The following is a 26690-nucleotide window of genomic DNA, read 5'->3' as shown; positions in this document are numbered from 1 at the left end:
AGTCACAGGATGTGCCATCCCACGCTACAGCTCTAGGAATATGTTTCTTTTAATAAAGTCAGTGTATTTCTGACGATGCCAGAGTCAGGCTGCTTTATTAAAATTTGGAAGCCCTAAAAAAAAAAAAAAATCAAGCTCGCACACACACTGAGATCAGTCAGTCAATAATTTTTTTGTTTAGTTTTTTTATACTCAGATACAGTATATATTCTGTTTCCTTTATAGACTTACTGCAGTGTCTGCGGTGACTGAAAATTTGGTGACAACAGTTTTGCTAATTGATTGACTGTCGGAAGTATTCACAAAGCAAAAATGCATAAAACCATTTGGTGGGTTGCAGCATGTCAGACATGGAGGCTTTTCTCTGTTGTATACAATTTTAAATCAACTAGATTCAGGCTTTTGGTTGTTGCTTGGACAAAAACAAGTTTGAAGTTGTCCCCATCGAATTTTCCTGTGGACAAGTTTTTTGTATTATTTTCCAATTCATAACAGACTTCACATCATCATTTTGTCCATCGCAAATATAATAAACACATTCATTAATAATGAAAAAAAACTCTAATTACCACTTCAAGTGTATTTAAACTTCTCTGTCATCGGTTCAATTCATATTCACCTCAGTGTAACTGGTTGCTCCCAAGAGGTTTATGCTGAAGATTTACTCTTGCAAAGGGAGGGGTAAGAGCACTTGAATGCCCTTTGCAACAGACTGCTTCATACACCTCATCGCCGATCCCCACATCTGAGATGAAACACTCATTTTAATTAAGCTAGATTTATGCAGGCGGTCTCTTAGCACTGGAAGCTCGTGTGAAGTGGCTGCTGGCTCTTCCCTAGGTAGTTGCTGTGTGCTTCACTAAACGGAGGCTGGAGGAGAGGCAGGGATCTAATGACAGCAGAGCAGTAGAAGATATTAACATACCAGTCTTACCTTGGCTGGAAAGGGAATGTTTTATGAACAAGGCTTCCTAAAAGTAAGGAATTTGTGTTGTTATAGTGTTGAAAAAGCCTCCACTTTCAAACTTTATAATCACACACAAGGCTGTTACTGTTAAGAAAAAAGACCGAGCCATTAGGACCCATGGAAGTAAACAAAACAATACTTTGTCAAGCAAGATGTACTTTAAGCAAACATCCAAATGGTAATGTGAAGTCTTTTGCAATTCAGTTGTTCAGTGGCAATGTAACCTATTTTCTCCAAATTAATTATTCCACCACTCTCCATCTGCCAGCTTTGTAGAATCTTTTAAATTTGACTGCCTGCAGAGACATCCATTTTCAAGCAGATGTTATTTGTTGAAGGCACTCTTGTTTTTTTTTTCCTCCCGAGCAAACCTGATTCCCCCCGCCCCCACCACACACACACACACACACACACACACACACACACACACACACACACACACACACACACACACACACACACACACAGTCTGTCTGCCTTGACTGTCCCATGTGCTACAGACAGTTTGGCCTCGAACAGCATTGCCCCAGCGGGAACAAGCGGCGTGATGATTTATCCTCATTTCATTCCATTTGTCTATCTGAGGTGCTAAACTGCCAATTTCCAAATCTATATCTCTTCTGGGAGCGGGATCCCTGGTAGTTTAGACAGGATCTGGTGACTGAACCCTGATAGGTTGCCAGGTTTACAGATGATAGGCATCCATCACTGTGTCGCCATGCTTGATTGACTCTCATATGGCCAATCAGGCATGGCAAAGAGAGAGAGGGAGCCGCCAGGGACGAGGGTCCCGGGAGGGCCAAAAGAGATCCTGGTAATCAGCTGATTCAAACAGCACTCCTCTGGAAACTCTTTCTATGCAGGCTTTGCTAATAATAGCTATAATAGTTTCTCCTGCTTCCTTGACAGGACTACATCTTAGACAGAGGATAATTTCATTAAACACATTATTAGATTGAATTATAGTAAATAAATTGTTTAAATCTCAACTATTTTCACCATCAATAGATTTAAGTATTTAAGCAAAACGCCAAACATTGCTTGCTCGTAGATTCTCCAATTTTGTTGTAAATTAAACATGCTTGGACCAACAAAAGCCAACATCCGAAGAGATTTTGAAGACTAAGCCATCAGTTAATCAGGAAAATAACCAGCAGTGAAAATTGATCAATTATTGGTTAGAGGGCTGAACTCAACGTGTTGAGCATATTCCAGTGATTGACTCTTGCAGTTCCGTAAAGTTTGGCACTCAAGAGGTTAAGAAATGATGATCAAAATGTGTGAATCGAAGCAGAGATACCCCAGAGTACTGTCAAACTACTTTTCCTGTGTACATACAGTATATCCTACACGATCAGTACATTTCCTTCAGACCAAGTTCCACGCAGTCTGCCAGCTCGACGTATGATAACGAATGACGGCATCTTGTCAGCGTTTATTTTTTCCACCTTACATGCCTGTTTTCACCGGCTGAATAGTTAAACTGATCTTAAACTCATGTTGGCTTTTAAGCCGACGGATATTTCACAACATTGAGAGATAGCCAGCTGGCTCCAAACGTTTGGAAGAACAACGTTGGGTGGATGTCCACAGGGCTCGTATAAAGAGCTCCTTAACAAACGTGTTTTTAAGCTCCCAATTTGATCACCTGCCAAAGGTGGTCTGTTCAAGGGCTCCCCCGAGCGCGATTAATCACATCATGACTCATCCTTTTTGTGCTGAAATTCATTTTCATGATTAAAGTGAGAGCTAATAAAATAAATAACATTGTATTAGTGAAAAGTACAAGTTGGCTCAACAAATGTGTGGCCTCAACGCTCACAGATTCAAATGCTTAACCTTAATTGTAATTCCTTGCAGATTTTCCCAATTCTCTCTCTATTACTGGCATCAGCTTTAACGCTGTGCATTGTGGTAACGGTTTTGTTTATTTGTTGTTGGGTTTTTTTCCCCAGTGGACCTGCTCGGCCTTCTCAAGTGGCGCTCCAACACTAGCCTGCTGCAGCAGAACCTCCGTCAGCTGATGAAGGTGGACGGCGGCGAGGTCGTGAAGGTGAGAGGGCGAAGCATTCCTTTGTGCTGACTACACTTTTTATTCAAAGCTGGAGGACCGTAACTCGCTTACTTTGGCCACTTTTGTATCCTTGAAAATGGACCTCATTTCTTCTCTCGGATACAGATGAGCAAAAACAACAACAACAAAAAGATGTGAACAGCTGGGGACACAAACAATGCAATCACAAATGATCTGTTGTGAAGTTACAGCTTCTTGGCAGCAATTTCACATCTCAGTCTTTCAAAGAGAACAGGTTGCCATTTTTTTTTTTTTTTAATTTCTTTTGCACTGATGTCTCCAGCGAGGAGAAAGCACATAGCAGCACACACTGCCTACACAAGGAGGAGGAGGTGACCTTCTGTCAGCAGTTTAGGCAGGGCCTGTTAGGTGCTCAGTGTGGGGCAGATGAATAAATCACTCACTGGAGAAAGTTTTTCGCGGGCAGGTTGGGTGCCTGGCAGATAGCAGCGCACCTGAAGAAAGTCCTTCACCCAGACAGTTTGGATGAGACCAGATAGATGTCTGTTGGCCCCCAGCTGGACCACTTCATTAAACCACAGGGGTGTGATTGGTACTAGCACCACATTAGCATTCTGTCTCTTCGAAGCGCTTCAGTGGGAAATTAGATAACATTCTCATCTCGGCATTTAAAAGACAATCTATCAACATGGTTTAACATTGTCATGGGCCGATACTGTATATGAGATAATAAGCACAAATATTAGATGATAGATCAATACAAGAGCTGTGTTTTTTATCCTAATCCTTTTCATCGCCATAATATGATAATGTTCCCGAGAGGACGGCTGTTATCTCTGTCATGCAGTTCGGCCTCAGTGAGATTGAATTGTGCTTTAAACTCCACATAGTGAGCAGTATGTTTGTTTCTCGGTGAGAACCTGATGAATCCTATCCATCCTGAGATGACAGACCGGGCACAGTATAGCGATAGCTCTGTTTCCCACACTTTTACATCTGTTTTCACACCGCCTCAGAATGGGCTGAGTAAATGGAGCATGTTTCCCCAGAGAGGAAGGGTGTATATACAGTAGTTAGTGTTTCTGGAAGTACTGCTGACAGGGAAATGATTACTATGTTCATAGAGCTATATTGGTTTGTATTAACAGCTGTAAAGGGTGTGTAATGGGTAGCTTGTCCCGCTGTCACAGCAGGAGTCTGCTTTCCGTTCGGTTACATCATGCATTTGATATGGCTTCATATTGAGCATGTTAGCATACAGACTACTTTGGATCAGAATAATAATGATGTAACAGTAGTGACTGCAGTGTAGAACAGTAATATTGTTTATCAGCTTTCATTGAATTCATGTCTTGGTAGTCATGCGGTATTGTGTTATTGTTAAACAACAAACAAAATCGTAGTGTTTATGCCCCATTTTCTCTGCTGCTCAAGAATAGCGTGTCTTAAATGTAAGTGGTTGTTTTTTTGGTTTTTTTGTTGTTTTTTTTTTTTTATCACTTTTTCCTCATGATATGCCGGATTAATTCATTTGGCCGTATTTCATTTATTTTTTGTAACTTTGAGCCCAATGCTTCTGTAAGTTTAATAAATAAATAAAAAAAGATAGAACTAAAATATTTCTGTTATGTGCGGCATGCTTATGATTAAAGGAAGTATTTCCATGTTACTCTGAATCAGGTAGTGTTCTTGTTTTTGTTGACTTACTTTTCTTTTTATTCCTGCAATTTTACTGCAAAAAAGCCACTTAAAACTCTGCAAATTACAATTAAAAAATGTTTTGCTGCAAAATCAGGCATGTTTAAATGCAAAAATCACAAAAAAAACCTCGGTGAAATCCTAGAGTGACTGATTTGTCCTTCCCAGAAGAGAGAAATAATTAACAGAACCACAAAGATGTTTGTATTTTTGCATTGACTATGACTTTATCACATCAATGTTATTTTTGGCAGCCTGTCATAACATGCTGTGCGTCTCTCATTCCAGTTCCTGCAAGACACTCTGGATGCTCTCTTCAACATCATGATGGAGAACTCAGACAGCGACACCTTTGATACGTTGGTGTTTGATGCCTTGGTAAGCAAAGAAGCCGACAGTAGCAGGAGAGCAGAATTCAGGTTCCTGTCAGTGGAAATAAAACATCTGGAAACATTTGCAGCTCTCTTGCATGTGCTATTCCATGTGCTAAAACACGTCTGTTGTCTGTCTTGAGCTGCAGCTCAAAATTACAAGGGTAAACAAACCATGATTTTTTGTTTTTGTAGAGTATCATAGGAATAATTACATAACCATAGTCTCGCCTAATGTGCTGTGTGTTTGCACACCACATAAGTTTCAGACTATATTTATGTCTAAGAAAAGAAAACGCACATCACTTTGTTTGGGTGCTCTGTAACTCCCCACAAGAATGCTGAGGACGCGCCAGGCGGACGCCTTTGAGGAAAATGCCTCAGCTGGCACTCCTATCTGCCTGCATGTTAACACGACACCGCACTGCAGTCCACAACCACATTCCTGTTGTGGTTCTGTACTTCCGCACACTGGACTCAGAAAAAAAACAACAACTGTTGGCTCATCTTTATTTATACGACAGCTTATAAAGTCATTTGGTTATAAAATAGTTATGAGATCTTCCCTGTAGATTAAGAGTGAACTTCCCAGAACACCAGAGTCAGTTTACAAAGGGAAGTGCAGACACACTGCATCTCATGTGGCATCACTGCCGCATCGATGTGCGTGAATTCTTATCATCAGGGTAGAATTTTCATTGAAGTTAAGGTGTCATGTTTCTGCCAGGTCGTGCAGGAAGAAGATTTTACGGACGTCAAAAAATAAGCTAGCGTGCAGGAATTTTGATTACATACCCTTTTCAGCTCATTGGCTGCAAATACTGGATTAAAAAAAAAAATGACAAAGTATCCGGCTCAATCCTATCTAGCGTGCCAACGACTAACATCATTGGGGTACATGTCAAAAAAGCAGCATTCTCTTTCAGAGAAAGCGGCTAGAAATTATGTCGTCAGGGCATCCCAAATAATCGGCAGGCTCGAGAATTGAGAGAAAATTGGCTTTCTGCTCAAATGCAATCTTGTTTAATTTCCCTATCTATTTCAGCATATTGAGTAGGACCGGCAGGTTTTTTTTTCGCACTCCATCATGGAGCATGTGGTTTACATTTTAATGAATGTGTCTTTGTTCTCTGACAGGTGTTCATAATTGGACTTATAGCTGATAGAAAGTTCCAGCACTTCAACCCGGTTCTGGAGACCTACATTCGAAAACATTTCAGCGCCACACTGGCATACACGTGAGTTTGTTTGTACAAGTAGACCCAGGACATATCAAACAAATTCTATCCCATTTTGTGATTAGCACGTTAATCTGTATAATTGTGTTTGTAGAAAGCTGACCAAAGTTCTGAAGAACTACGTGGACAACGCAGAGAAGCTGACAGAACAGCTGCTGAAGGCCATGAAGGCGCTGGAATACATCTTCAAGTTCATCGTCCGCTCCAGAGTCCTCTTCAACCAGTACGTACTGGGACACGCATAGTGTGCACATATTGTAATACGGTGACAACTTGCACTGTCATAAGTGGGTTTACTTAAGTTTGACCTTGTTCATATTGAGGAGCAGGATTTTCAGCCTGGGTGCAGTAACTCTTTGAGTTCTTTATAAAGATTTGTATTCACGTGATGATTTGCACTGCCCAAAAATTTCTCAAAAAGAAGTGACAAATGTTGCAATCATCCAACCGCCATCATTGTCTTACCGAATTGTAAGCACACATGCAGATACACATACATACAGCATGCACTCATGCTTTATATGTTTTGTTTGGACAGAGTGGGTATTTGTGGGTTGTCTTAAAGTCATAGTTTTCTTGCTGCAGATGTTCTTTAAATAATACTTTGATTTTAGTGTTATTTTGTAATAAAATCGATGTTGGATTGATTGTGTTCCACACAGTCCAGCACAACTACGGAATAAAGCCGAAACCGGTCAAAGTGAATGTTCTTCGGGTTAGGTAATTTCTTTGGATGTATTTATAATTGGCTGTGGGGATGTTAAATGGATGATAATGTTGTGGAGACATGGATTGAAGCTGTTGGTGGCTCATGGTCTGATGTATGATCCTGGACTAATTGAGTGTGCAGAGTTTGATTGGTTTTCTGTCCTATGTCTGGAGGACGCTCTGTCCTCTACCTCGCATACCACGGCACAGCTGCGTCACTCTCTTCTCGAGCTGTCCGTCTTCACAGCTTCTTTCAAAGCTCTCCAACAACAAACTCCAACTTTAACGGCGACCTGCTTTGTCTTTAGTCATCGTTTCAGTTTCTTTGGTCGGTTGCCAGTATTGGCTCTGCCACGCCATTATTGCTGAGTTTGTCATTCTTCTATACTGTAAAGTTGGGTTTGTTGGAGCCTTTCATGCGCGTCTGGCTAGAAGGTGTCAAGGCTACATCAGCAGGCTTTTCAACGCAGGCCAGTGGAACATTTCTATAAAATTGTAGAGGCACACCTTAATCACAAAGACCCTCTCCCTCCCCTCCCTCATGACATGAGACTGGTGTGGGAGTCCAGAGCTCACTGAGCTCCAGCTTTAAGTAATTGTTGTTGTGGGAGCTGTGAGACGGATGCCTCTAATCCCATGATTTCTGTAAGCCCTCAACAGTGACTATCCTGGATCATGTAATACCCACATCCCCGTGAGATATTGTGGCACCATAAAACCCACCCTTCTGGATGAAGGCCAGTGAAATCTGATGTGCTGGGATATAATCTGAACCCTCCCGCCCTCCTCGTTTACCTGCCCACGTATATGTTTTCAGACAAATATCAATTTCCCTCACAAGTCCTGATTATTATATCTTTGCATCCGAGTGGTTGACACAATTACCTCGCAGCAAGTACAGCGTGGCTCATTTCCAGTTAATGACCAATTTGTGGAGAGTTATAGGGCTCTGCAAGTGGGATGAAAAGCATTTGCATTTTGGGGGGGGATTACGGAGGGAAACCCTGCTTTGTGCTCTCAGTAACTTCGAAAAACAGGGGAAGTGTTTTCTGCAGTTGTTGTGTGATCACCGGCTTTTGGTTGCTACAGTCATTGGGTAGCATTTGCTCCACATACAAGTAAACTAGCAGAAGAGACATGAGTAATTCTACACCCTCGAACAGATTAGAAAGTAAAGCCAGTGAACTTGAACGTGACATTTGCTTTCTGTTCCTTGTGTAGTATTCCAGGAGAGTCATTAGCATAGAACATGAATTCTTCTGATTTTTGTTTCCACATGACAGCCGGCAGGTGCTTCAGGGTCTTGTAATGTTGTTTTAAATGCTAATCTGGCTGTCAGCGAGATGGAGGTCTGTGGTTCTGATCCAAGAATATTTGCATTGATAACACACACACAGGCCTTTTCTGCGGGCTGCTTTTAATGATTTAACAGGGAAGCATCAAACTGTTGTCATTTCCAGTGTGTGCGGGGCTATTTACACAGGGATGAAACAAACAACAGCCTTGTGATCATCTGCCAGTGTAATTCTCCACTTCATCTCTTCCCAGGCTCTACGAGAACAAAGGAGAGGCCGACTTCATGGAGTCCTTGAGGAACCTTTTCACATCCTTTAATGACATGATGAACAGCAATTCTGAGAACACTGGCATGGTGAAGGTAGGCTGATTATTACACAAGTCCAACTGCATGTTATCGCTCCAACTTGGTGCCAAGAAATATCTGCTGCTGTATGAATAGTAAATAACTGCTGCTGTGTGAATAATAAATAAATCTGGTGTCATGAGCTTTGGATGACATATTCTGTAATTTAAGATGCATGTGTCTGGTTAGATATAAACTAATACAGCAGCTTATTAGTGAGTAATGTCATGTTTCCTTCTGCTCTTTGGTATCCTGCGTTTGTCTTTTTCACATTTTTAAGTTTTTCTGTGCAGAGTTTCCAGATCTTTACTTTTTAATTTTTCTCTCGTTGGGAACTTGTTAGAGCTGCACACAAGACAAAATGAGGAATATTCGAAAGCATTTGAAATAAGTACTTAAAGAAATAATAATTTTTTATATTTTTCTAATTTTGAGAAATTTTATATTAATTATCATGTTGCGAGCAGATAAGAGAGTTGATACTACTCTAATGTCTGTATAATACATATGAAACTAAAGTCAGAAGCCCTTTAGATGCTAAATGTTTCCATGAAGACTGGAAACATTTAGCATCTGTACAAAGTTAACAAAATCCACAGACCAGAGTCTCTGAAGCTGTCTAATTAAAACCTAGTATTATTTTTGTTTTAATATTAAATCTGCACAAAAAGCTACATAATCCACAAATTGCCTTTTTTTTTTTTTTGCCTTGAGCAGATTAAACAAACAAGGATAACTGAGTTTTAGAGGTACTCATAGGAGATTTGATTATATTTGGACTGAACCAGGCTTAATGTAACCCTCCTATTTATAGTCTTTCAGCCAAGCTACAGTAATTTAAACATATGTATCTGAAGAAGATCCAGTGGTTATTGTACAAAAACGTGAGTGGTAATAATCTTCACCAAAAATCCCAAAATATCACATTTATTCTTTGCCTCAATACTTTTAGGGGACTGACCGAAACTTGACTACAGCAACAACAAAATTTATTTGCATTGAATACTAATGTGTTGTCGGATATTTCCTGATTTTAATAATAATTTGTGACTATTTGATTTTGGCTAAGGTTTTTGTGTGGCAGCTTGTCTCAGATCAGTCGTATGTTTGAAATTCTGAACTGTGGACTTTTTTGATACCTTAATTAACATGAAGTGGAGTTTGTCAGCTCTAATTAATTAAACTGATGTAAAAAAAAAAATCTATTAGAGTTAAAAAGGAAAAAAAGTAGGTTTGTTAACTTTATTTGACCATATGTCTATAAAAGATTAACAAATAGATTAGTGAAGTAAAAAAAGTACATATTGTAAGAAATATACAGAAAGCTAAACTCTTGGCTGTGGACTGGAAGGAGTCAGGAAAGAAGATGGAGTCAGGAAAGAAGATGCAGTCATGCCTTTTTGTGCAGCTCTACCCTGTCGGATTTTTCTTGCATCCACACATTATGTATGTTTGTTCTCTTTGGGTTTCTGTTGTTTGTCTGTACCTCTATGTGTGTTTTTGTGTTTTCTCCTCCCTACATTTCACTCTGACCTTGACTGTCCTGATGCTTGGGTCTCCTCTGGCCTTCTGCTCTTTAGCTGCTCCTTAAGGTATTTATTCCACTGCCTTGCTCCTTCCACCTTTTGAGCTCTCTGTTTTCATGCGTTTCATTGTCCTTCACTCCAAACTCAGTGACCGCAGAATAGAAACAAACACACAAGGATATGTTTGTTTGTTTTTTTTAGTTATTTTGTGCAGTCGCACTCAAAAGCGCATGCGCACACGCGCACACGCACGCACATACACTTATGCTTCTAGAGATAACATAATCACAGGGTGCATGCACCTTGGCACACCTACAGTAGATCCATGCGCACACTCAACCATATGAGAAGCTCAGGAGTCAATTAGGAGTCAGTTGCTGTGTAATTGGGTGAGATATTAGCTTTACTGTCAGTAAATTAAAAACTGATCTTGAGGAACGGGCATGAAACCGAGGAATCCTGGTTTCTTTCCCAATCCAGCCGAGTGAAAGCACCGTGACAGGTGGAAGCTAATGAACAGTCCTATTATACTGTACCTGTTTGAAATCTGATGAACATCTCGACAGACCTGCGCACATGCATGTGAAAACTTCTGGTGAGGCCCAAATAGGAGCGGGGACAGGAGATACATTTCCACTCACACTTCACATAAAACATGCCTGCACAACAGGGGGGAGTTTAGTTGCTGCTCGGAACAAAATTGAAAAAGACATCCTGTTAAAATGTCAATGTCTTTTCATCAGAAAAAAAGGCGTGGTTGCCAACTGAATGAAAGTCAAACATCGTCTTTCAAATCCACTTCTCAGCCTCCTTAAATCTTTCTGCCCGCAGACAGAAGTGAAGGCTTTAGGTTGTGGATAAGCACTAAATAGATCTAGTAAGATGAGAGCAGATTAAAGCAGGATTTTATTTGGGATGTTATGACTATATCTTGAAAAAAACAACATGGTGCACAGTACAGTTTTGCTCTGAAGTTCGTCTCTGTCGATGCTCAAAAACATCTTCACACAGGAGAGTTTTCACATTCTAACATTGACTAAAGTCTTCTCTCTTACAAACCTCATCTGAACGTCACTAATTATCTGCCACACATGTTCAGAAATAAACCATCAACAGTGATAATCAGTGGATTGTAGCAGGTGACGTCCAGTGTGCTACATCCGTCTGGCTAATCAAACTATACGAGACATGCTGGCACTGAGGCTAATTTGCACAGATGCTGTCTAAACACACCACCCCACCTTGGCTGGCATTTAGCATCAGTCAGTTACAGAGCGAAGTGTCAGCTTGGTTAAACATTCCCATTATTAATGGATGGCGCTGTAATCAGTCACTGTGTGGGTACACTTGATGGCTTTATAATGGTATTGATGGTTAACATAGATCCTAACTGGCTGTATTTATCATGGTATCGTTACGGAGAGATCTTCCACTGGTCCCACATTATTTATTAGTTTTAGTGGCATTAATTAACACACACAGACAGGGATACACTTCACAGGAATTGAGCTTTAATGTATCGGGTTGGTTTATTGTCAGTATCCACCGATCATGTGAACCTGTTGAGTATGAGCAGGAGTGGCTGGATCAATGTCAAGTTTTTGGGGTCATTAAGTCATGACCCAAATTTGTATGCTTTTCAAAAAAAAAAAAAAATTGTTTTGCCGTCATTTGCAATTATGGCTAAAAACCTAATGACAAAAAAGGCACACATACCTTAAACTACAGACATATATGCTTTTCAAACAAGGTTAAATTGGTGAAGCTCATCAAGTTTCAAGAAGCTACTTTAAACTGTATGAAGCATGAAACAAAAAGACAAACGTATCCTGAACTAAATAGAAAGACAGACTTATCCTAAACCCCTTAAAATTGCTCGAATGAGAACTACTGATTTGACAATGTTAGTTTGAGTTGTTACGGCTCCTGCTCGTGTGCTGCGACATGGGAAACCACGTGAGAAACGTATATCCTTCAAAATGAAAGCTCAGCATCAGAAATTCAGTATAAGTTCAAAATAAAAGTTTGACTTGTTTTCCACATAAACTTTTAGACCCACACCTCAACCTAACAGTGGAGAACCACTAATTCACAGTATCCTGCAAACACTAAACAGAGTCGGTAAACATACAGCTCATCAAAAATAAGTATTTATCCTTGACTGCTAGCTGTTTTAAGTCCTGTCCTAGTTTGTGGTCAGAAGAAAGCAAAATGTGTTTACGGCTACAGCACACGTGCTACTGAGATCAACACTTTTTTTCATCTGTGAAACGAGGACACAAGACATGTTTCTTTTCAAGATTGATCATAACAACACCCGGCGGAAAATACTAAATATGAATAAATGATTGGGCTGAAATAACTCATGAGATGAGAATGATCTTGTCTTTTTCCCTTTTGGTAAAGGGTGCTGCGCTGAAGTACATTCCCACCATTGTCAATGATGTCAAGCTGGTCTTTGATCCCAAGGAACTAAGGTAATTAGGGGTCCAAGCAGCATTGCTGCACGGAACCCTCTGGTCTTTTCTTCTGATTCTTCTTCTTCATTTACTAATGCCAATAGCACCCTTAATAACTATTAAGTAATGCGTAAATGGATACCTTAGTTAACATGAACACCCTTAATAATGATTATTTAACCATGAACTTTTCCAATCATTGCCCCTGGAAGCTAAATTTACAATTCTAATCTCTCGCCATTTCACATTGCAAACGTTACAAATTTACAATAAATTACGTAAATACATTTACAAAACTTTGGCTCACTGCAACCTATAGTCAATTCAGAAGGCCATCACTCCATATTTGTTCAAATATGCGAAATCAATTAATACCTATAACTCCACAAATATGTATTCAAATGCTAACAAAAAAATAGACATTCTTTGGATACTAGATATCACGTTTTCAATGGGGTTTTAGTTTGGTTAACGGTTGAGTCTGCAGTGATATTCAATATCTTCTTGTAATCTGTACTCTACGCACATCATTTTGTATTTCCCCAAACTTCCCCAAAATCCATCAACCCATTATCTTTGGGCAATTTAGATTCAATAGCCCCTGCCTCAGTTGAGGTTCTTACCAAGACTATTATAATTTGAGGGAGGCATACACAGTTGTAGAGGTGAAATTTTCATTATAACACATCATACAGTTGCCTATGAACTATTTGTGTGAGCTCTGAAACAGGGGGTGTTGGCAAAGAGCACCGTATCAGCTCATTAAAGCAAAAGTAAAGAACATATTTAGACTAAATGACCTTCTGCTGAGCAACAAAAGGAGGAATTTGCTTTTCGGACCGTCAGCTTGAATCAAAATTGAATGTTAAGATATCCTGATGGGATGTTGTGCCTCCTTAGAAACACTGTTTCTTTCTTCTTTTTTACTTGTTTCTCTTCTTTTTGCTGCTTATTCAACAACTCAACATTCACTATCTGCATTGTGATGGACACTGCTTAAACATGCTGAGGTTGCCTTGGAAACTCAGCAGCTGCTGCACTTAAGTGTCCATTTCAGTTAATGCTGTCTACTGTGAATGTCATCTGCAATATCTTAATGCTTGTCTAAGTGAGAAATTACATATAATGTCACATACTCATGCAATTATTTATTTATAACAGTGTTTGACAAAACACAACATATAACTTGATTGTCTGCCATTTGTATAACTACTTTTGTCAAGAAGGAAGGAGACACAAAGTGGCGTAATCAATAGGAAGGTCACATTGAGAAAATCAGTCAGAAGCTTTTCATGTTAGATTAAAAAAAAAAGGGTGTAAATGTTGTTGCTAGGTTTTTTTTTTTATCCATTTTTATGGGATGAAACCAGAATTACAATTTCACACACCAAAGGCCATCTGTTTGATGATTGAGGCTGGTGTTGTTCATCTATTTCTTAAATCTTCTTTCAAATATTTGTATTTTAAAACCTGGGTAACACATTAATACAACAATATTTTTTTGGACAGGCAATTTATATCAAATTACATTTATATATTAAATCCTTTTTTTTTTTTTTTTTTTTAAATGATGCAACAAGATGACAGAATCTGTCCACCTCCGCGTGATCAAATTCTGAGGTGAAACCCAGTCGTGCCCCACATTATTTCAACAAATATTTTACTGTCAGAGACACCATTGACGCTCAGAGACTGGCACAGGTAGTGCTACCACATGCAGGTGTTCCCTGGACCTTGCAATGTACTTTGCCTATTCATTTGCAAAAACGTAGCAAGGGGGCCCCATCCATGTGCCAATGCCCAGCACCTTGGCAGCTGCTATCTTCACAGCAGACTGTGACTGCAGCTCCTGCTTCTGTCCTCCAATCCACTCCACCAATTTCACAGGAGCAGAGAAGGACAGTCTTTAGCGAAGGTGAAAGACAGTCATTCAGAATATCCACTATGTCTGCCATGTATCTTTTCTCTTTGAGCTCTCACAGCTCTCTGGGCAGATTTTTTTTTTTCTCCCCTCACCTTCCCTTTCAATTGAATTCACCATTTACAGAGTACTATATGTACCTCTCAGTGTGTGACATTGTTTTGTTTCAGAAACCTTTTATTCTTTCACATTTTTTGGAATTTAAAGATAGGAGACTAATCACCTCTCCACACTCCCTCTCTGTACCATGTGGACAAAGGCAACATATACTATCCAGCTACATGGCGGAGTACAATAAACCTCAAAAACAGGCACATTTGGGAGGTTGGAGAGAAAGTTTGTGCTGCTATTAAAGCAAGGCAAATTTATTTGTATAGCGCATTTCAACAACAAGGCAATTCAAAGTGCTTCACATAAAACCATTAAAAGCATCAAAACATAAGGCAAAAGAAAAGGAAATTTTAAAACAATTAAGAACATTTATTGAAACATTAAAAACAGTCATTAAAACATTAAACAAGCTAAAAAAAAATAGATTAAAAGTTGCAGTGCAGTTTCATAAATAAAATACAGTAGTAAAATGCAGAAATACAGAAAATTGATCAACGTGGATGACATTATCAGATCACACCTGTCCTTGTTGGCAGTTCAGTTCCAGTAAAATAATAATATATATGCTCGACCATCTTTTCAGTAGTTTAAAAGGGAACGAGAACATGAGAGAAGCTTTCGATTTGGGTGTTCATTCTGAAAGCTGTCGGCCTTACGAACCATTCACCTCGCCATAAATCACAGGCCTGGCTCTTTTTCCTGCCTGAGCAGAGGTGGCATCAGCTGTTGCTGTTGTTAGCCCAAACGTGGCTGAGGCTGTGCTGGAGGCGACTACATTGAAGCCTTGAGGGTGGGGATGTTTCATGTCCTGCCAGAACCTTTTCTCTCCTCTGTGAGCCTCGGTCTGCCAGCTTAATGAGCATCCGGCCTCATCATTGAGGAGGAAACCGTCAGATTTATGTGTGTGCATGAATGTGGATTGATCTGAACTGTTGAATATTCATACTCTGATCTTTCTGAGCTACATGTCCCTTGTTTAACAAAAAAATATATATATATCAGACTAAAAATATAGTAGTATATAGTTGAGTAGTGTTGTTTTTTTAATCAAGGCCATAAGGAACTGAAAGTAATTTAGAGCAACAGCTACGTGAAGCGATGAGCAATATTTAAAGTCTACACAAATCAATAGATGTGAAGGTTGCACACACCCACACTTGGTGTTTTGTTTTAGCTGATTAGCCTCTTGTCAGGACCCGTGTTGGTGTTAACTGATATTTTACCGACTCAAATGTCCATTTTGTTACTGTACAAAGGCAAACTATAATTTGCCTTTGAAGGCCAGGGCGTGGGCGAAAGCTCCGGAACATTTCCAGTAAGTGAGCTTGTGCCGGGAATTCTTCATCAAATTGCCTTGCGTTATGAGTAATAAACTTTCAAGGTACTACAATAGCAGTACGCAGTATATCTGTTGCTATCAAAACTGGAAACCCTTTAGATATTAAAAATGATGGTTAAATATGGATAGTTATGATAGTCATATCTAATAAATGAAAGTCTCAAATTCACCCCCAAAAAAATTTTAATGCTAAAAAATACTTGAGAAATTAAGCTTCATTACAAAACTCCTGAAAATATATTACTGTCTGTCATTTATTTGCATCATTGACTATAGTCTAATACAGAGGTTTCCAAACTTTTCAGACCATGTACCCGTATATAGCAAAACAAATTTCCCAAGTACTCCCTCCCTATGTAGATACCAACATTTTTGTTCAAAAAATAAAATCCAATTTTTGATTCTGAACGAATCTGCACGAGAGAATTTTGTAATTTCTGTTATGAAATGAAATGATTTTTTTTTTGGACTTGCAGTTCTTCGGCCTTTCAGCAGGGCTCTACCACAGTTTGGGAAACACTTGTCCAAAACAGTTTCAGATCCCAAAATCCCATAGTGAGCTCTTAATCCGAGGTCATTCCTTCTGGGTCAGTCAATAACTCTAAATTACTTCACACTATAGATTGTCACATCCTCCACCTCCAGCCAGGATATGTGAAAAGCTCATGAGAGGCTGTGCAGGGCTTTTTTTTCATTGTGTTTCGGATGGTTGCTCCTGGTTGCTGGAAGCAGTCAACCAGCCCAAGATGCCTGATCACTTTGACCTTTTGTTTTTATTGTCCTCCTTCTGTCCCCACAGCAAGCTGTTCACAGAGTTCATCCTGAAGGTCCCTCTGGGTCGCCTGGTAAAGCAGAAGCTCGACTGCCTGATTGACATTGTCCACAGCGATCTCTTTACTCATCACGGTGAGAGCATGCACACACTTTCAAACTGTACTCACAGTTCTTCAGTGCATGCACCTTCACTCACGCTTCAGTAATATAGGCAATCACACACACCACCTGCCTCCCCTAGGCGGCCCTGTGTGAGCTCACGGTAAAGGTCATTGGTGCGGAGTAGAGGAAATCCTTCTTGTTTTCTAAAAGAGTTGAGCATCCCCACTGCTAAAATCACCTGGATTTATCCGAGTCTGAAAATCAGGGCTCCCATCCACACAGTCTTAAAGTCTCAGCCTTTTCGGTTTCATTTTTAATCCTGAAGTGTCTTTATCAGGTCTTTTCTGTTCTCGTTTTCTGCGTTTTTGTCCCACTGACACTTTTATGATTCACTTGGGCACCCTACTGTAGTTGCCACGTTGTAGTCATGTCAAATGAGATGGACATTGCGTGGAGGTGGTTAATTACGAAACCTACCTCCAGTCGGTGCTGCCAGGTTAGCCTGTGGTGACCTGCAGAGAGGGCCCAGCCGCAATGACGTACCAGGAACGAGCATTTTGCGGGAGACTCCAGTCCTCTGAGGCCATGTTAGGTCAGGTCCAGATTTAGTGACAAACATACTCGCATACTGTCCTGTGGTGGTAAATCACGTGCAAAGTTCATATTCCAATAAAATAGCAACCGTGTTTTAATTTCGCTGGCGGGAGACAACGCATTTCTGAGAGCAGCCAGCTAACATAAGAGAAGTAGACAACCTACCCGCCCTGCTGGTTTCTGCCTCCGTCATCTGCAGATGTTCACTTCAGTGTGAACGTACAGAAAGTAAATGATGAAATAGAACTTGGACAGGGTGTAATGGGAAGTTTGTCCAATTGAATAATGTCTAATATTGTACATAACAGTGTAAATGTCACTGCCTTCAACTTAACGATGCAGCACTTTCATACTTTAGAAATATAAAATTGTCTGATCGGTGCTTTGGCCAGTTTAGTGAGTAACTAATGAAGGGCAGTGCTCAGTGCGCGGTCCTCTGGTCATTACTATTGATCTGTTGGTATAATTGTGGACAGGCGGGCCTCGCTGTGTGCTTGTGAATGGGCCTTCTGATCAGTTCTCACAACAGCTCCGTGCACCGGTGCTTTCAATGTGTGTTTTCAAACTATGCAACAACGGTGATGCAGAAGGCTTAATTGGCAAGTAAATTTGCCCTTTCAACATCAGTGTCAAGCTGAGCTCCACTTGATGCTTTTAAAAAAAAAAGATAAATACCCCTGCAATGAGGAAATGAGTCAGTCAGTCCGTTTTTTTCGGTGGTCTAATCAGCTATAGTGAGCGCCTGTGCACATGGGGCTCCTTTTTAGTTGCATCCTGATCTCCAGGTGGTCCCTAAAAGGTTCTCCTGCCAGGGAATCCCAAAGCGAAGCGTACGGAAATGCTCGCCGTGAATGAAGGCTCAGCGAGAGGCTCAGGTGTTCAACCTTTACCATGGAGTTTCTCAGCAGTTTTCCACACATTCATCAATATGCTCTGAATGTGCTCGCTGATGGAAATGTTTTCTTTCCTGCAGGCTGCACAGTGATGTGTGTAAAAGCAGGACTTAAATTAGTATACTCCAGCCACCGATGGGCTTAATTCTGTTCAGAATTACTACTTGAGGGAATAAGGCGACATCCCTTTCTCCCCATGGGTCTCATACAGTATGTGTTTAGAAATTGAAATTCTGGGATCGGTATGCGTATGCAAATCCTTGCAGCAAATGGAAATTCAAATAAGAGGGAGTTTTGTTTTTGTTTCTTTTAAAAAAAATTTTTTATTTTGGAGGCACAACGTTGTGTCACCTTCACTGTTAGATGTAAAAGGAAAGAGAGGGACGGGCGTATAAATGACTTTGCAAATGGGCTCATTGGAAGAGAACAAACATGTCAGCTGCTCCCCGGGTCTGTGTTAAAGGGGAAAACTACTGTAGCATCTAAAATCTGTTTGCGCTGGAAGTTAGAGGAGAGCGCTCATGGCCTCGCATGATAGTTCCAGTCTGCTTGTCCCGCTCACACCGTCCTGCTAGTGTGTGCGTGCGCCCGGAACAGCGAGTGTGTATGCATGTGAATGCTCACATGTCTGTGTCCATTCAGGTGTGTGTGTGTGTGTGTGTGTGTGTGTGTGTGTGTGTGTGTGCACGCGTGTGGGTTTATTTTGAGTTTTGAGGAGGCGCACAGCGAATGAGGATTGAAGCACTGTAAAAACAAGGTATTAAATGCTCCTCACAATGTCAGCCGCCCTCAGATGAGAGATGTGCTTTTGTGTTCAACCTGTGGAAGATTATCAAGCGTGCGCACACACACACACACACGCACACAAATGTATAAAAACACACATTTCCCCTTTAAGCTGCATCCGGCGGATGGCTCTGTGCTCTCCATTTCACAGCACTGAAAATATTTCAGTGTAGACATGGTTGTCACTTTGTGTCAAGGCTAGCTCACACGTGACAACAAGGTAAACTCTTAACATCCATAACATTTCTTTTTAAATACATAAAAGTAAAAGCTTCATGTGAATAATAGATGTGGTGTAGAGCAGCATGTCAACAGTACGGTCATGAGGCTATTCAGATGTTTAGTCAGCATTTGTCCATGATTTAAACTCAAAGTTTTGACAGGAAATTGGCGCAACTAAAAAGAAAACGTCCATTTGGATAGAGCCATAGTTTTATTCTTTATAAATTTCTAGGGATGGCATTTTTGAGGAGTTAAAAAGTTCAAAGTGAAATATCCTGCGAACCTTTGTATCGACGTGGGTAAATCCCAATGACTTTGTTGATCCTGTGAGCTTCCCACTGCCTTTCATCTCTTGCACCTGAAAGGATATTGTGGTGAAGTGATTGTTTGAAGTTATATTTATTTTGCAGTGGATATTCATGGTACTTACAGGATAAATATTCTTTGTTTTGATGGCCTCCCGTCCTGTAGCCCAGCACTCAAGGCAGACTGTCAGGATATGTCAAGATGGAAGGACATTTGCAAAGTAAAATCAGGCACCCCGAAGAGCGACGTTTTTTGATTTAGGTCTCTGCTCAACCTTCCATCATGTGCCACACATTTGCCTTCGATTGTAATATGTCTCAAAATGTTAAAGCTGATTTACAGCGCTGAGAGGTTTGTTGTGGCTGTAGAGTCCTGCTTCCTCTTTAGTGACAGCCACCTCATCTGTTCGTTTGTGTAATTCTTTTAACATTATGCAAAAATAAATTTTCATCATTCGGAGCACATACTTAGTGGAAATGTTATCATCAACCTTCAACCATCAATCTTCCCTGTAATTATTTCTTTTACATGTGAGACTTCCAGTAATGCTTGAAGATAATAATGTTGTAATTGATGCAATAATCAAAGTCTGCGACATTAAAACGGAAATTTCTGGTTCTCCAGGAGTCTTTATTTGTTAGACTGCCAATTACTGTATAATGCATTCATTACCCTTTTATGAAAGAGCCTCATCACGCTCTCTGTGTGAAGCTTTGTCTTGTTGTTAATTCCAGTGCTGAAATGGAAACAGCTTGTGAAGACATAAACACACTCTTTTTGGTGTGTTCTGTGTGTTGGAACGAAAGTATTGACTATTGCTTTTGTGTTTTGTGGAATAACTCCGTACTGCTTAATTTGACATATAATTCCTTTAGCGAGGGGTCAGAGGATGTAAAACAATGATTGGATGTTTGTTTTCATACCTGTGGGAGTTGTTCACGAGGAGGTCACCAGTTCATGCTACTCATTACGCCTCGCGTCGTGCTTTTTATCATTTGGCCTAGAGCAGTATTGGCAATTGACAAAACTTGTTAATGAACTTAAAGTTTTATTGTGTCCCAGCTGAATGCCTTATTAAAGCTGTAACATTATCTGTGAAGCGAAGAGATTGTATTGATTCTGAATTAAAATCCTTCGCTGGGTTGCCGTTTTGACCAGCGGTGTGTATCCACCATGTCATTATACAGATTGTTGTTGGAACAGTAGTGTTGTTCGTGTGATCTGCAACAGTACTGGGGATGATTTCACTGAGTGTGCTGCTCTTTTGTTCTTGTTATCTTTTAAGGTGACATGAATATCAATACTTTACCATTGCGTCCGTTACAGGCGATATGACAATGCACTGCATGGACGATTTATAAACGTTCTTTTATCCAATCATTTTTATTTTCATTGCCTTTTATTTCGTAGCAGAGGGATTATCGATTTATAATTTGACTTTTTGTCCGTAGTAGTGGAAAGGCAGCTCGTCATCATAGCTTTTCATTGAAGAAATCTGTTAGACATGCACCTTAATTCTTTTAATTTACACCAAAATAACTCCAGTCTCTTCGTACCTTTGGCTTTAAATATGGCCCCCACACATGCACACACAAACGCCACCAAGTATGAAATCAGAAAGTTTAATTTAAAAAAGAAAGAAACAAAACTACATTAGTGGCGACAGCCTGAGGTTTACCTTCCAGGAGAACACTTCCTGTGTTATCACTGCTGTCCTTCGTGTCCGAACCGCCAACCAAAATTCTTCACCCTCTCTGTATGGAAATTCTCCTTTTGATGTTACTGTCGACATTAGCCGGTTGGTTGCATGATGTGTAGAATTAATTTATTTGCAAGTGTTACTTCGACAGAGTTGCTGTTTTTTCACGACGAAAGGGACACCAATGACTGTAAACATGTTGCTGCTTTATCTCCTCGTAAACTCTCAGGTTTGACATTCACACCAGCTCAACTACAGCGGTTATACAGTCCTGCAGTAGAAGATAATGTGCTTTAATTCAGGGTACGGCAACAGTAGATGATATTGGAGAGGGATCAGTTGGCCAATTTGTTCATCATTTTCACACCAAGGTTATCTGCTGAGGCTCAGTGGTTGGTTTGTTAATTTTTTTTTTTCCTCACCAGATATTGTGATTGGCTGTTTTCTGAAAACTTTTATGGCTTTAACTGGCTTTTGTTCTGACAGTTGTGTTATTGTACTGTAACTCTTCAGAGGGATTTTGGGACCTTTTGCCACAGACATTTTAATTAATAAATTTACTCCGTAGAGTGAACCCTTGTTTTTAATTTACTCCTCTGGGATGTGAGAAAGTCATTAATAAGCCGCGTGCATCTGTTTGAGAATGTGTCACGACCATATGCCGTACTGCTTTGCGCGATCTATCATCTGCTGCGTGTGCTGAGTGCCGTCGTGACTGCGTGTCTTTGTTGGCGTCTCTGCAGACTGCCGTGAGATCCTCCTGCCGCTGATGACGGACCAGCTGAAGTTCCACCTGGAGAAGCGGGAGGAGCCGAAGGCTTGCTGCCAGCTGCTCAGTGACATCCTGGAGGTGCTTTACAGGAAGGATGTGGTGAGCAACGCAACTCTGCAGCTTTATGTACTTTTATTTCCCTCTGGGATAAACAGTAGCATAACAAGCAGATCCAGGAGTGCCTCCATAAAGAACGAGCGCATTTCGAATGTGGTTATTTGACTTGATAGCTACTAATCAGTGTGCTATTCTCAATTTGTTTTATTGCCCTGTATGGCCTGAAAGGATCACATTTTACGGCAGTGTTAATTTACTAACTTGTAGATTTGACTGTGCTCTGTAATTGATTGCTCAGGGTTGCTGGAGGACATCTTCAACAGTACCAATGTTCTCCTAGAACAAAGTGATGCGCTCTGTTTAACCACACACGGCTTCAGAACCAGAGTTCGTTATAGAAATGTGGTCGACTTGATGATGACCTGTTGCCATTGCTGTGTCAGTTACAGAGACGTTTATGTAGCCAGTAAAAGCTGTTTGTTTTTATAGTTTTTTTTTTTTTTTCAGTATTATAGATTAATCTAGTAATTGTTTTTCAATTAATTGTTTATCTGATAAAGCGTCCAAAAGCAGCCAAAAATTGCCCATCCAAGGCGACATCATCAAATTGTTTGCTTTGTCTGATTGCAGTTTGCAAAATATTCAATTTAGAATTACATCAAACATGTTATTCTTGAGCAGCTAACTTTGTAAGCAAAACAGTTGTCAACTTTCTATCAATTAACTACCGGATTAATCAAATAATCATTTTAGCACAGAAATGCTTCTTGAATTTTCCACTGCAGTGTGCATCCATCATACGCAGGCATCAGCCTCCAAACCTCACGTGCACAAATGAAAACACACACTCGCAAACTCTCAGCTGCTTTACGAGTGCGTTTCATCCACTTCCATGCCCAGACTCCTGATGTCCTCCCTCAGGCCCTCTCAGACTCATTGATCACCACAGTTCGGCCTCCCACACTCCACTCTGCCGGGGATTATCCACCTCACCCACTTGCTTTGGCTTTTACACTCACAGCCTCTCTCGCCGTCTTTTCAAATTGCTGCTTCCTCTCGGTGTCTCGCTCTCTCGTTCATATCCGTCCTACACATCAACATAACTTGCACGCACGCAGAAATCAGGAGAGAAGAGGAAAGGAAAGGAAACCTCTGTCGATATTTACATCTACTTGAACTTCCAAGTTATCAAGCAATTCATATGTTGTAAGAAATAAAGATCTAATTGTATGTTTCCCCTTTAAATAGCCAGATTCCAATGAAAAAAAACAAAAAAAAACAGTCCTGGGATCATGTGGGTTTTCTCGAAAGATGTGCATCACGCATCCTGCTTCGGAAGGCAATATCTGAAACTCCCTCCTCTGATAGTTTATTCTCACCAGTGAGCCTCTGAGATTGTGTGAACGTCTGTGTTTGTGTGGATGCACCGACTCACCTGCGTGAATTCTTCAACTGCAGAAAGAGCTGCTTAAATTATTAAAAGTTTAGGTTGATGCTGCAGACCTCGGTCTGCTTAGAAGATTCCCCCCACCGGCAGGTACAGACAGCAATAAACAGCCCTGCTCTCACTGACATGATAACCAATAGGAAAGTCCAGGGAAAGCTGACCCACTTATGACATCGGAACAACTGGCCCATGGGGGTTTCTGCCTTCTAAATGCTTGGCTTCTCAAATTGTAAATCATTTCAGTGGCATGGGTCATGTTCTGAGTTTTTAGACTGGGAAGAGCAGTATTACCATTTTTGATCACCTGAACACATTTTGTGTGTGTGTGTGTGTGTGTGTGTGTGTGTGTGTGTGTGTGTGTGTGTGTGTGTGTTAACGGCAAAATAAGCATTATCAATTTGCATGAGGAGAGGAGAAGCACTTCATTTTTTTTGATCAGTCTCTGTATATGTTTTATGAGATTAAAGGACAAATCCCCACTTTAACAAAATTGATAAACGAGCAGATATTAATGATTTGGCTTTAATGTATGATCTTCTAGTGATCCTTTAGAATCAAGGTTCTGTCTTATTTGTACTGATCTCACGCGGGTGAGTCGGCGCATCCACGCAAACACAGACTCCAAATCTATTGTAGAATCAATGGAGTCACCAATATTCAAATTACAGGTAGTTTAAATTGCACAAATGAACTAAAAAGGAGACTACAATAAATCCTCACAAAATAAGTCATTGAATGCACCAGAATTTAAACAGTAAACTTCGCATGGGGAGTTTTCCTTTTAAATGTCGATCATGTTACTTGTGTCACTGTCTCCTTCTTGACATCTGTATGTGTGTCTTTATTTTTGGTAGGGTCCCACCCAGTGGCATGTGCAAATCATCATGGAGAAGCTGCTGAGGACAGTCAACAGGACAGTCATCTCCATGGGCCGTGACTCCCCTCACATCGTAAGTTTGGCTGCTTCTACACCACGATGCAGCCACAGATCTGCGTCTGTTTCCTTTTTCTCATTCTTAGATACATACAAACATGCATACAAACAAACATAGATACATACATACACACAAACAAACAAACATACATACAAACATACATGCATAAAAACGTAGATACAAACATACATGCATACAAACAAACATAGATGCATACATACAAGCATACAAACAAACATACATGCATACAAACATGCATGCGTACATACATACATACAAGCTTACATACAAGCACACAAACAAACATACATGCATACATACAAACAAACAAACATACATACGTACGTATGTACGTACATACATACATACATACAAACAAACATACATACGTATGTATGTACGTACATACATACATACATACATACAAGCATACAAATATGTATGTGTACATACATACATACATACATACAAACATAGATACAAATACACATGTAGCCTTAAATTTAGAGGTCTACCGTGTGCACCACAGCCAGAGTCCCACAGGCCCACTGCAGCTCAACTTCCACTGCACAACTATCATTAAAGGTAAAGTCTACCTCTGCAGAATGCTTTCACACAACCTCAATTTAATAGCAGGCTTTGATGTGCTCATATCTTTCTCCAGCCGGTTGTTTGTGTGCGTGTGTTTCTTTTGCCTTTGCTGTTTCACGATTGTTTTTTTGTTTTTTTTTCTGTGTGGCTTGCTTGCTTGTGTGTGTGATCCTCACTTTATGAGCACATTTCTGAACTCCTCAGCTGTAATCTAATCACTGTATACCCCCCGCCACTGCCGTTGGCATCCTTCTTCCAATCACTGTCTCAGCTAGAGCTCAGTTGCAATTAATGCACTTATCAGTCATCGTGCAAACACGCCGTCTGCCTGATGTGCGTGGCAAAGCCCCTCATCCATTTTTATTAGTCCAAAAAGTCCAATGAATGTCACCTGCACTTTTGGAGTTGTGTTTGTTCTCTGCTTCCTGTCGATGCTTCCCTTCCTGTAGCTTGTTTTGTGTTGCCTTCAGACGTGAGAGCATTAAACATGTACGCGTTTACGCAATGTTTAGTGACGACGGGGATTCCTGCGAGGGCACTTAAAGGTACTTTAATAGCTCATTTAAATACAGCTAAGTGATGAGACATTTTTACTGCACTTGATATACTACATGTGTAGGAAAATGGAGGGCCCTGTAGTTCTGACTGATATAGATACTGTCACTGGTTGGTGGAACATCCTTTCTCGCCTTGTCTGGGGTTATTTGTCATGGATGTGTTTGGTTGCACACGCAGCACCCTCTCCATCTGGGGAGCAGCGGGAAACGGCATCACCTGTTTAAATGGAAGCTGTTATGAGCCACGCCAGCAGAGAGTGATTTAATAAAGCCTGAAGTTATCACACAGTGATCACCCTGTGTATATTTGTGTGCGTTATGTCACAGTGTCATAATACATCTGCGGGACTCGTCCTTCCACTGTCCCCTGTGTCTCCTCTTGACGTCTTCATTCTCCTCGTTCTCTATCACGTGATTCTCTCCTCTCTAGGTTGCGGTGAAGTGATGTTTGCACTCTGTTTAAAAGTATTCCTGCAACGCACCGAGCTAATCTCGTAGATGGGAAGCCCCCTTTTGTTGCGATCGCGCATCACGCTGAATAATGTCAAGCTAATGAAACTGTGGGTTGAGCTGAGGCTGCCCCGATGTCCAGAACTCCTACTTCCTCTCCCTCCGTAGCGCTCCAATCTTTTCATTGGTATTAATTCAATGTCATCCTGCCTGGCTCGCGGTCAAAATGTTTGTAAAGCGTATTCGCGAAAGAGATTGTCCCTCGGTAGGCATGTTGTCAGAACTCGGATCAGCTGCCTTTTAAAGCTCCCCCTCTGCTTCCTGTAATTTCCCCTCCTCGTTGTTTGTCACTGCAGTGGGCTCCTTTTGATCATGTATTTCATTTATGGAACTTGCATCCCACTTTGTCTAAAAGGCTATCAAGATGAAGGCAGCACGCACGGGTCTCCTCTCAGGCTGTATTATACTAAGTGCATCCATTTCAGCGTCC

The 26690-nt window shown here is 40.6% G+C and overlaps 1 protein-coding gene across 2 annotated transcripts in view; it reads left to right on the top strand.

Moving 5' to 3' along the window:
- The window catches only part of dock1 (dedicator of cytokinesis 1), a 174254-nt gene that overhangs the window by 45760 nt on the left and 101804 nt on the right, over positions 1–26690 (top strand). For both annotated transcript variants that reach the window (XM_069160370.1, XM_069160369.1), the window contains exons 19-27: positions 2923–3020; positions 4989–5078; positions 6209–6309; positions 6404–6532; positions 8566–8674; positions 12592–12662; positions 16815–16921; positions 22135–22262; positions 24522–24617. In XM_069160370.1, coding sequence (XP_069016471.1) covers positions 2923–3020; positions 4989–5078; positions 6209–6309; positions 6404–6532; positions 8566–8674; positions 12592–12662; positions 16815–16921; positions 22135–22262; positions 24522–24617 — 929 coding nt within the window. The remainder of the gene's footprint in view (positions 1–2922; positions 3021–4988; positions 5079–6208; positions 6310–6403; positions 6533–8565; positions 8675–12591; positions 12663–16814; positions 16922–22134; positions 22263–24521; positions 24618–26690) is intronic.

This window comes from Embiotoca jacksoni, unplaced genomic scaffold (genome assembly GCF_022577435.1).
Source record: "Embiotoca jacksoni isolate LCO1_2020_lvr unplaced genomic scaffold, fEmbJac1.0.p SCAF_26, whole genome shotgun sequence".
Classification (NCBI taxonomy): Eukaryota; Metazoa; Chordata; class Actinopteri; family Embiotocidae; genus Embiotoca; species Embiotoca jacksoni.
This window is presented reverse-complemented; position numbering and strand designations above follow the sequence as displayed.